The sequence below is a fragment of the Falco peregrinus genome, chromosome 7 (genome assembly GCF_023634155.1).
Source record: "Falco peregrinus isolate bFalPer1 chromosome 7, bFalPer1.pri, whole genome shotgun sequence".
Lineage (NCBI taxonomy): Eukaryota > Metazoa > Chordata > Aves > Falconiformes > Falconidae > Falco > Falco peregrinus.
In genome coordinates this window covers 45,436,482-45,448,702 of record NC_073727.1, presented here as the reverse complement: position 1 = coordinate 45,448,702, position 12,221 = coordinate 45,436,482, and the positions used below count along the sequence as shown (strand labels likewise).

General features: G+C 36.9%; 1 protein-coding gene across 14 annotated transcripts in view; it reads right to left on the bottom strand.

Annotated features, from left to right (window-relative positions):
- Positions 1-12,221, bottom strand: part of SYNE1 (spectrin repeat containing nuclear envelope protein 1) — a 317,016-nt gene that overhangs the window by 80,550 nt on the left and 224,245 nt on the right. For 11 of the 14 annotated variants that reach the window (XM_055810929.1, XM_055810939.1, XM_055810935.1 and 8 more), the window contains 8 exons: positions 10,823-11,014; positions 6,826-6,960; positions 6,160-6,266; positions 4,629-4,779; positions 3,664-3,798; positions 3,342-3,497; positions 2,258-2,467; positions 639-740 (listed from right to left, as the gene is read on the bottom strand). In XM_055810929.1, coding sequence (XP_055666904.1) covers positions 639-740; positions 2,258-2,467; positions 3,342-3,497; positions 3,664-3,798; positions 4,629-4,779; positions 6,160-6,266; positions 6,826-6,960; positions 10,823-11,014 — 1,188 coding nt within the window. The remainder of the gene's footprint in view (positions 1-638; positions 741-2,257; positions 2,468-3,341; positions 3,498-3,663; positions 3,799-4,628; positions 4,780-6,159; positions 6,267-6,825; positions 6,961-10,822; positions 11,015-12,221) is intronic. The other 3 variants (XM_055810930.1, XM_055810942.1, XM_055810931.1) reach the window with 2 other exon arrangements.

The window sequence follows — 12,221 nt, the reverse complement described above, 5'->3', positions numbered from 1 at the left end:
TGATTATCAGGTATATAAAGCCCAGTATTTATGTCTAGCTGAAGGATGAGTCTCCCTCTCAGTCACCTCCTGGCATCAGACATCAGTAGCTCTTGAGTAACAAGAAACCTCTGCAGAATGTAGCCCTTAGCACACTTCATTCACTTTTCTCATTGGCAAAACAGAAACAAGAAAAATATTTTGCCCTATTAATAACTAATTATTCATCAGGCAATTCCTGATGAAGAAAAAACAATTATTGCCTTAAATTAAAATGACTAACAATCAAGACATTACTATAAAACAGTGCAGAAGAAGGTGCCTTTGTTTTTTAATAAAGTGTAAAAGAAACAATTTAGCTAAAGATTAGACTTTTTTTAGTTCACTAAAGTGTTCTTTCTTTCAAATACTGCCCAATGTGTATGCATAACTAGGTCAGCTGAAGAGATAAGACTGACACTTTGTGCTGTTTGGTTTTGGGTTTTGGGTTTTTTTTATTTATAAACATGTGTAGTACACTCTTGGAAGTACTAATTTTCACACTTTATGTGAACACATATGTTCTCCCATAAAAAGCAACTGTTCTCTAGAGTCTTTAATACTTTGAATAGAAATTTTACCTCTTCCCCCCTCCCCAGGTAACAGACATTTGGCAATACCTGCATTTGTTCTGTTTCTGGTCTCTCAACTGCCTCTGCTAGTTTCTGCAGGACTAAGTATTTGTTTTCAGCCACTGATGTAAACAGGAGCTTCAGATCATTCTACAGGAGACAACAACAAATTATAGCCAAGCACAGCACAAACCAACTGGAAAATATTTTATGTTCCAAAAGCACTGTAAAACATTATAATGTAATTATGTCAGCACTACAGCATAAAAATTTTCAACATTGAAAGCATCATAATTAGCCAAAGCAAAACATACATCACTGAAAATCCATAACTGGGTATGTATGAGCTAAAAGCTAAAGCAACTCCTATTCAAAACATAATCTGTGAACACTCTTCTGCTTTTGCCTTCCAATTAGATAAATAATTTAGTAAGGGTTATTAGCTTCATTTAACAAAACTGTGTTATTCTTGTGTAATTTATTTAACCACATACACTTGTAAAAAAGCTAGGTTTTACTTTTCAAGACAAGCTTTTTTCATCACAAACTTGAGCAAATATAGCAAAGTAGTAAACAATGCTTCAACATATTACAGGGCTAACTATACATGACAGCTTTTAGAGTACCTTATCAGACTAGACACATAAATATTACACTTTACAATTTTTCCAAGCTACAATCAAGTATTCTTTTTTTTTTCATGCATTCACCTCAACAGAAAAATATCAGCACATTATTCTAAGACTTTCAGCATTATATAGAGGGTGCATTACTGATTTTTTTTGCAATAATTCTTTTAAATACCAAATGTTAATGGTGTAACAATAATGCACAGGATTCTAATCAACATGTCTGCTTTCTTCAGCAAAGGAAGGTCTTTCATTGGAAAATGTTGAATATTTTTTTCCTATCTGCTGCAGAGGAAAGGTTATGGAGTTTGGAGAGAAATCCTGAGCAACAACCTATGAAACGATGATCCTAACCTAACGACACCAGGGATTTATTTATCCTTTTTTTGTTGTAATTTGTTTTTTCAATAGTACTAAACCATACTAGAGGCCTTATATGATAATAATAGTAGACAAGGTAGAGACCAAGTAAGATGTAAAAGCATTTTTGAACTCTGAAAAGATTTCTAAAAGTGCACATTTCTGTACCATCTTCATTTTTTCTGCTTCGCCCGACACAGACAGCTTGTGATACAAGCTCTTATACAGTAACGGGATAGCTTAAAGATGGTCCAAAAGGTTGGAATCATTATTCTGTTTTCTATCTTATCCCAGCTAATAAAAACAATGTTCTCTATCATTTATGGAATTATAAGATGGATAGAGTGGAACTCTAAGTTGATTTTGCGTTTGATAACAGATGTCCACAACTTCCTTTTATGTTATATGCCACCAGGGTGAGAAAGCACGGGATGAATGATCACTTTACAATAACTGCATGAATTGCAGAAGGCCTGTAGCAGAGAGTTTAAATTTTGGATCACGACTTGGGTGCCAAGTTTTGCATAGCCTAAGTACAAGTTTGATTTTCTAGTAAAAACCTGTGATAATCTTGTGCTTTTGATTTGGTACCAAAAATTCTCATTGCTTTGAGAATCACATCCTTTATATCCCCACTTGACATGTACCCCTGTTACTGCCTTCACATGGGCATCATACCTTGAAAGTCACTATTTGCTGGAGCCGTTCTTTCATCTGATGGCATCTCTGGTTTACTACTGACTCCAGTAAGGTCAGCCTTCTCAGGAGACTATCCAAAGTGTGTTCTATAATATCCCTATTATCACCACTCTCAGGAAATATCTGAGCAAATAAATTCTGGTTCTTCTCCATTTCTTCAGTTACGTCTTTGATTTCTTTGGCGAGAGACTGATTTTGTAGAAAACAAAGCAAAGTGATAATCAGACACTCTGGAAAGCAGGCAGACATGTTACTGTAACCATTGGCAGTGCATTGTATCTGCAGTGATACAGTGGCTTTTTCACACACAACAAAGTTGTGCAGCTGTAGTATTTCTGATAGTAAAAAGACTCCAGACTGCTATGAGGAAAACAAGTGCTGGAACAAAATGATGTAGAATCATAGTATCATAGAATGGTTAGGTTGGAAAGGACCTTTAAAGGTCATCTAGTTTAACTGAACTGCAATAAGCAGGGACATCTTCACCTAGATCAGCTTGCTCAGTCCCACTCAACCTAATGTTTCTAGGGATGGAGCATTTACCACCTTGTCTGGGCAACATGTTCCCGTGTTTCACCACTCTCATAAAAATTTTCTTCCTTATTTCTAATCTGAATCTAAACTCTTTTAGTTTAAAACCATTAGCCCTCATCCTATCGCCATCCCCCCTAGCTCCCTCCCTTCCCCTCCCTCTTCCCCACCCCCAACTTCCATGTTGATGAATTTGTACTGTTTCTATATCCCAGATCAGTCTTCCCTCTTTTCCACTTCATTTCAATTTCAACAGTGTGGTGTTTGCTAATACTTAGCAAAGAAGTGAAACAAAAGGCTCTATGTTTAGTTCTCTTTTGACCAGGCAAAATTTGCATCAGTGCTGCTTTCTGCAACATTCCCTACACAATCAGTGAAGTTACTTCTACCAGTAGCAGAATACTGCAACTACATAGAGATTATGACAGTGACATGTCACTCATCCAGGATGCTAATATTTACTTTCTAAACACTATGTAAAATGCACCCTTTACTGGCAATTTAAAGAAAGTCATATTCATGGATTCCTTACCTCTTGCTTGCAGAGGTATGTTTCTGTTTCTTCCTCTGGCAACAGAGGTGTAGCAACAAAGACCTGCTTTTCCACACCATCCAGCCACACAGATGTGGCTGTGACACCATCATACAGCTTCTGTTCAAGATGCACGCTCTCCTCCACCCGTCCAGCCTGGGCGATAGGAACCAGAGAAGTCCAGAGCAGAAGCACAAAATACTCTTTCTAATGTCTAATATTTGGGAAAGGGCTGGATTTTCAGGTGGGAGCTAGAGTTTTCAGTGTAAATGTTACTCTGCATAGATGTAGAGGATAGGTGTAAAGCCAACTGAAATGTTACCTCAGATGACACTTCTTCAAGGGCCTGATTCAATTCAACCAATACTGGTGACACTAAGGATTTATCTTCATCCTGTCTTTCCTCCTTATACAAAGGCATTCCAGGTATCAGTCTGTTTGGTCTGCTATAAAGCTGCTGAGAGAAAATTACTAATTAGGATGCTTCTACCATATACAGGACATAAAATTCAGCTACACAGATTCTACTGCTGACTGAGGATACCACCAAACAATGTTCATGATCCTCCCTCGATTGTTCTGTCATGAATATCTTGAATAGAAGATTGCTTAACAAGAGGTTTACTAGAAGTGCGGGATAAATGCCTGTGGCCAGAATTAGCACTGACTTGTTTTTACCAAAAAAGTTATTAATTACTGTTGAATAAATACAAGACATTAAGAACTCTGGAAGATGATTTTAATGTAGTGTAACATAAAGAATAGTGGGCCTGGGTCCATTGACAATAAAATGAAGGATGTATGTTAATATAGATCTTGAAATGTCTCTGGTTTAGTTGATTAACCCCTGTTCCTTTCAGTAAAATTTCTGTGGCTGAAATCACTTGCTTCTTTGTCACATACCCACTAAGATCAAGAATTGAATGTAACCCTTAAATTCAAACTGAAAATACCAGTTTTTCCTCTAAGTTGTTACCAGAGTACTGGTCAATTCCAGAGGGATGATTTGTTAAGAGAATTACCTGGGTTAGATTAGTAGTTCAAAATTTTGAACTTTCTTCCTTTCTAGTTTATTCACCTGAATGGTAGTGCAATTGAAACTACTTTGAACAAGAGTGATGCTAGTGCCATTGTTTAATAGTTTTTAAAGATTTCACAAAAGTAAATTGTTCCATATTCTTTGCATTAACTACATCATCTTAATGCATCCACTATGCACATAATGTATCTCATGTTGTGACAACCGCTTTCATAGAGAAAATGCAAAGAGAAATTAAAAATAGCTACCAGATGTTCATGTTCCAAAGCCTTTTGGAGCAGTCTTTGCTTGGTATTGAATTCCTGGTTCAGGCTTTCCCATTTCACCTTCATCTGTTCTTCAGATGGTGGTTTCTCACCTTCCAAGGCTAATTCCTCAGAGAGTGTATCAAGTTTCTCACTGAACAGGAAGATGCATAAAGGTTTAACAAATACAAAAGTTCAACTGCATAAGGTGCTTATTTCCTCTTTCAGTTAGGAAATACTATATTTAAAGTGGTACTTTTTAAAGCTTTGACTTGGGTTTGGGGTTTTTTTTGGATAGTAAGACGAAGGCTGGTTTGTAACAGAGAGTTGTTCTTGCCAGATGGGATAAAATGCACTTTCTAAGAAACTGTTTAGAGTTGCAAGTACCCATATTAAGTAAAAAAAAAAAACCAAAACAAACCTGACTGAATATACACTACATTGAAATGTAACCCTTAAACAAGCTTTACTTCAAAGCACAAAAGAAAATATTTTATCTGACTTCTTCCTGACCTCCTCTCTCAAAATGCCAGACATACCCTGATATTTTAATGCAGTACAAGACTATGAGTTTAGCTTTGGTAAACAGTTTTTTTCTGTTTGATTTTTTTTTTTGTGTTTGTTTCTATAGTATAACATCATGTGACAGAAGGAAGCCTCAAACAGAAGGAGATAGGTACTTTCTGGCATTATAATAGAAAATCACATTGAATTAACACAAATGCTGAGGAAAAGTACCTACTGAGTATAGCTTACATTCCCTATGCATAAGTCTTGGTTCTGCCCCTTCATGAACCACCTTCATGTTCTAGACTTTGGCATGCTGGAGTAGCCACAAAAATGCTCACTACTACTGAGATACATCAAGGAAGTATTTTAACTGAACAATTGACTGCTCCTTGATTCTCAAGCAGGTAATGTTCACCCTGGCCTCCTCTTCCCTAGACCCTGAGCTTCTCACTCCCTGAAGGTCCTCATCAGCAGAAGACAGTAGGTTTCTTCTGCCTTCTCTAGGGCAGAAGTCTCTCCCAGTCAGAGCTGAGGCTTTTACAGACATCTCTTTCCTCCAAAATGGGAAAGTGTGCAAGAAAATAGACCAGAGATGAAAGCTGAAATACACAAGGCCTCAAAAAGAAAAATATTTACTAACTGCAGGAAAAATAAAATTAAGCAATGAGTATCTCATCTGGGAAGATCTAGTGACAAAGGCAGACAAGGTATTAGAGATCAGCTATGATTCATACAGCAATGCTGGACCATGAAGCTATATTAACTGATCCACTGTTTGTCTAATAAATCCTACTAGTTTCTAATTTTAATGTGATGCTTGATAGGTGATCTGTTAGCACGAAACAGTTTGTGTAGCTATATTATCAGACCTCTGAGTTATATGCCAGGACTCCAGTATCCTAGGTGCAATATAAAAATGGAAAAAAAATATTAGAGGATTATATGCAGAAGAGGGATGTAAACATAAGGTTGACAAAGCACAGTTACATAAATTTACTTCACAGAAGAACACATGAAAGCACACCTTGTACACAGGCCTTCTGGAGCACCTTGCTGTGTTAGGATTTCTTCTCCACGGCATGCTACTGACCGAAGTAGATTCTTCTGCTCTTCTAGTTCTTGTTCCAGCTCCTAGCATAGCAAGTTACAAAACCCAAAACAAACCTCAAACAGATTGTTTTTGTCTGTCATGCAATGGCTGAGCTATTTCTGATATGGCTGGCTTGAGCATCAAAAGCAGTGCAAAATCTCCACTGAGGGACACAGAAAAATTGGGTACGTAAACTGGGTTGTTGAACTACTTGACTAATGCCATGCAGTTTCTGGAACCTAACCTAGTGAGGATGTCTGCGTATCATACAACCCAATATACCTTGCAATCTGTGTATCCTTGCTTCTATAAAGACAATGTTGATTACTATTCTGAGCAAATACCATCATCTCCTTGGAATAACTTCAAGGGTTGATTCAATTCAATTCTACTAATGGACAATGGAATGATTAAGTGAGCTGACCATGGTCATCCAGGACCTCTACTCTGCCTGGCTTTCACAGATATAAAACCGTGAGCTCATATGCACCATTGCAAAAGCACCGAGTAAGATTTCAGTGGAAATACTAACAAGAATGGCTCAGCTATAGTGGTAAGCACAATCGAAACACGGGAGTAAAAGAAATGCAAAACACTGACTTTCTGTTGCTGCAGGGTGCTCTGCTGTTGCTGTGAGCGAGTGGTTCTTGCTTGTGCCAGCCATTCTTGGACACTGGGGCTTTGTGAGGAAACAAAATCCAGATCACTCTCCTCCTTTTCTTGTAATGATCCCTGCTTTAAGAGAAGGAAATACAGATTTTACAAAATGTCTTATATTGCTAGAGCACTGGCAGGTCCAGCTCGTAAGTCAGAACCACAGGTAGTGCCACTTTCCACCTCCCAAGCTGCTGGCTCACATAAATTCTGAAGTGAGCAATGACTTTTAGATTGCTGACTTCTACTGGTCATTGGTTATTAGCAAGAAAGCACCACTAAAAATGTAACAATAAATATGCACTACTGTACTTAGCAGAGTAAGAGACCAGAGATCAGAGACCGTGGAGTGATGTCTTTCTGAAGACTGTCATGCTTCTCCTAAAAAAATAGCATTGACCTGTGAAGGAGGGTGCATCTTTAACTGGCAATGATGGGAATCCATGGGTTGCTGCTGCCAGGTTTTTAGTCTAATTAAAGCCAATTTCTTGTCTAATTAAAAATGAGAGAATGCTAGTTGTCATCCTGGTCAAAATCTACTTATCAATAAGTATATAATTCTACCCATGGTTGTCAGAAACACAGTCAGTTAGCAGCAGATTGTATGATACAAACAGTAAAGACCATAAGAGAGACCAAACCAGAGAATGTTATAATAGAACAGCAAAAGCAACAGTTCTTTCACTTCATACTTCTATCATTAAATTTTTCCAACATGAGTGAATAGACAAGCTTTCTATGTAAGCAGAGCAAAAAAGAGCAAATGCCTTAATAGTTCCAAAAACTGCTTTAGCAACTTCTTGATTTCTGAAGTCCATGTTGGCTGTAAATTTAAATTATTTTAGCAGCCAATGTATTAAAATGTAGGAATTTTAACACATTAGGCCTAATGTTAAAGGCAGACTTGTAGGCCTGGCTACTTAAGATTTACACACCTATCTAGCTTTATTTAATATTACTTGCAGGCACACAATGACTGTTAGTTTGTGCTTTTTGTGCCGTAAGAGCAAAAAAAGCAAGCAGGTATCTACAGCTGGAAAGAACCATATTACCCCTTCCTCTATGAAACAGCTTTGTTTCACTAAGGATTCAGTTTGCAGGTAAACTGTGATACTTTATAGGAACAAGTTTCTATAAAAGCTGATGTGGCTGGAGTGTGAACAATGTCATTATAGGGTATCAGATTAGGCAAAGAAAATATTATGTGAGGGATTAAGAGGGTCTGGAATTCTAATTTTTCTATTAAAAATGCGAAAAAAAGAAAATACTTCTGTAAATTGTAAAAAAAAAATCTGCTTCATTTTATATGCTCTAGGGATAATAGCTGTTCAACTTGTAAATTCCTTTTGAGGACAGTATCCAGTTCATTGCATTTGGGCAGGCTGATTGATTTCAGTTAGATTTTGAGTCTCCTCTGAAAAGAGGGTTGAGAAGCTACAATTTTGGAGTTAAGACATATAGTAAACCTGCATAACCATATAGTTCCTGCAATATCAAAGAGTGTAAAAGGGATTGTGGCATTTGTGGATGCAATGAGGTTTTGCAAATACGTTACTGTGCACACTTTTTAGATCAAAATTATTTGTGAACCAGATTTTATCATTCTCAAATCAGAGAGTCTAAGTTTAAAAAAAGCACTTCCATTTTTATTTGAATTTTGTCTGAAGGAACTGCATTACATTTCCTTTAAACAGTCATGGAAATTAATGCTTGAAGTTGTCATTCTTGGGAACTATCCACTCCAGCATAGAAATAGTTGGGAAAACCTAAAGAAAATGGTGATAAAATTGATCTTTCAAAGGAGTTCAGAATTGTAAAACTTATATTGGGCATATTCCTCTTGTGGAACTGAAGTCATCCCTCACACACACACACTTTGCAATAAAAAGTAAAGAAACACTATCTGTTTTTTTACTGCAGAATCCATTCTACTTCTTTGTTTTATAAGGAGTCTATTTATTGCCCCCAAGTCACAGAATTTAGTAGTTAACAGTAATAAAGCAATGTTTTGTATATCTTTCAAAGTGCTTGCAAAATGTTACATTTGGAATCAACGTAGCGTGGAACTCTCCTGATCCAGCACGTTCCTGATAAGTTTCACTGCTTTACTCCATGAATAAAACAGCTGGTCAAATCACTGTTTCCATATCATTAGGGACATTCATTAATTAAAATTAGAAGGAAAATGGAAATTGCTGCAAGGAAGTCACAGAATCTCATACCAACTCCTAAAAAGCCTTGTGCCACATAAATAACACATATGCTGAAATACTGCTTTAAGGAAAGTACAGCTTAGTCTAAAACGTTCTTGGTCTTGCAGTGCAACTTGGAAGGACCCTTCCTCTTCTGGGTGCAGGCTAGTCTATGCCTCTGTGCAATTACAAGGTTACCAGTACATCTATAGACATGTATATGTCTGAGGTTCTTGCATGCATGAGCAACAGTGCTGTTAGCATGTGAAGTTTCTCAGGGTTAATAATGGCAGTGGAAAGAGTTAAGGTATTTTGGGGCATCTGATGCTCTGAGCATCCATAAGAAATACTTTATGCCTGACTCTTTGTGAAAAGACACTGTAGATTTTCTCATTTGAAAAGAATTGCTCAGTAAAAATTTGAGGATGTTATACTGCCTATACCTATTTTCTTCCACAATCCATATGCAAAGTCCAAAAAAGGTTGGCAATTCATAATGAAACTTAAGTCTTGCATGCATGTAGCATGTTAATTGATTCATATTCTACATCTGCAAATTATGTTTTTGTTATTTTTGATATTAGAAAAGTATCCAAGAACCTGTTTTAAAACTTCAAACTAATTCACATCATTGTATTTGAAATTGCAGCACATTTTAAAATGCAGCACGCATATTTTAAAATAAAGCGAAACAGTTCATGATGCTTTTTTGTTTCACAAGTAATATATTAGAATACAGTATTATATGCCTACATGCTGTTGACAACACTTTTCACTTGTCTAATCATGACATTTAAAATAAAGAATAACATTAAAGTTACTTCATCTTAGAGGCAATAGGAATAAATACCTGGAGTTTTTCCATGGGTTTTTTTTTGTGTGTGTGTGTTTGTTGTGAGGTTTTTGTGAAGTTAAGTTTTGTAGTTATCCAGTTGCTTTGGACTAAAAATAGTTCTTAGCATGTCAAGTGACTTTTCAAGCTAACCTCACAGTAGGCTTTAATCTGCTAGAAATCTTTGAAGCTTATCATGTTTAATTTGCACAGCAAAGCCCAGAAAAGAAGTAAAAGGAAAGGCAGGGCAGAGTCACAGCAGGGCAAGCAAATTCAAAACCAGAGAGTCACATTACATGGTTGGGTTTCTTGTATGTATTCGGTTCTCCACACGCTAGTTTAACCTAAAGAATGACCAAAACCAACTGTTAAATAAAATGAACTAGTGGCAATAAACAGACCAACACTGCTAATAGGACAAGACTGAGGTTAAATATATCTTTATTTATATGGTATAATGATGCCACTAAGTATTAGCCATATTTTAAAAAAATGTCACTACCTTCTGTTATCTGTCATTGTGTTGTGCACACTGTACAGAGAAAAGCATGTATTTAGGCTTCTTTTGCGCGGGGAGGGATCCTGCCCCAGAGCACATGCAATCTAAAGGGACTGAGAACTTGAAGAATATCCAGACCAAGCTAATCATGTATCTACTTCATTATTGTCCTTTCAGTGAAGATAGTAAAGTTCGAGTAGTTTCATCATGAAATGGTACAATGAAAAAAAAGTGAAAGCAACAAGCTAAATCTTGCTAGGCAGTTCTTTATTTTAGAATGCAATTCCATTTACTAACTAAAGATGAATAGCTCAAACTAAATCAGTAAAATACTTTTACTCCTTTCCCTAGATGCATAAAACTGCTATGAAATCCCTCAAACTCCTGTCCACCATGAAGCCAGCTGGAAAAACCACTTACCTGAATGTTGATCTGTTTGTCGTGGAGCACTCTCTGCAGCTCCAGAAGGCTGCCCTTCAGCGTCCTGAGCTTCACAGCCAGCTGCTCTGCCTCATCCTTCGTGTGAGCTTTCCCCTCCATAAGCAAATTCTCGTTGTGCACGGACAACTCTGACAAGGCTACCACCTTCTGCTCTATTTCAACCAGCATGTTCTGCAGCAGCAAAAACAAAGAACCGAATTCATACATTTTTCCAGCATCTGTCACTCTTTCTGGCAAGATGACCTGTGGCCTACCTCACCCTCTGCCAAGCTAAGGGCAAGTCAGATTATCATTGCTTTGCCTTCCAGTCCCTTTCAGAGTCCTTAGGAATATGCTTGCAAATGTTTGCATTTGCCATTTCTGTTTGCAACCTTTTTCAAAATAAGAAAGTAAAAAGTTATTTGAAACAAAGGATTTGTTCTAGAGGAGATTCCCTTTATTTTCACATAAAAGGTAAGGATGGCTAAGATGCTAGACTGACATCCATAATGACAAGGAACAGAGCACGCAGCTAGAGTTACTTCTTTCCTCTTCTTTCATGTACACTTAGTGAAGTGCTTCCTACCTCCTGCTATATGTTGCTCCAGTTGCATTAGTAAGCTTCTCTTCTCACTATTTGCTCTTTCTGATTGGTGCATGATGGACTTAAGGATTTCTGTATAATCCTCTTTAGTCTAAAGAGAGACTTAAAGTGACAAATCTCTGGCATGTTTATTCTCAAAAGCTACTTTCCTGACATTCTATTAACTGTTCACGTATTACACACAGTGCATATTTTCATCTTCAAAACTCAAAGCACCTACAATTCTATTCTGACAGCACGTTTTTGTTTCCATAGGAACTATCAACTGAAAACATACAAATATTTCTCCTGAAGGAATTAGTGCAGGATAAAATGGCAAAGTCTCTAAAAAATGGAAAAAATATAGGACTTTATATAAGACTTACCATGTTAATTTTTTAAGAACCAGCAAAAGAACAGCAGTATTAACTTTTCCACAAAGTTAACTGTTCTTCTTGAGTTTCCTAAAGACTATTAAAAAAAATTTGCTGCTTTGTTTAAGTTCACAGGGTTTAACCATATACAACAAAACAGCTTCCAAGGATGGGTGATGAGAGAACACCTGAGACCGAGCAGACTGAAAACTCCAATAATGAAGCAGTGTCAGTGGAAATTTAACTAGATGTTTAATTCGTCAGACCTACACGAAACTTAACTCCCATTTAACATAAAATACTCCAGATACTCATTCTTCAGCATGAAAAGGGATATTCTGTCCATTTGTTTATTGTCTATCTTGTAATTTAAATTATAATGAACGTACAGTTCTAAACTCTCATTTTAAAATGGAAGATCCCCATTAATTTGAGAACCTGG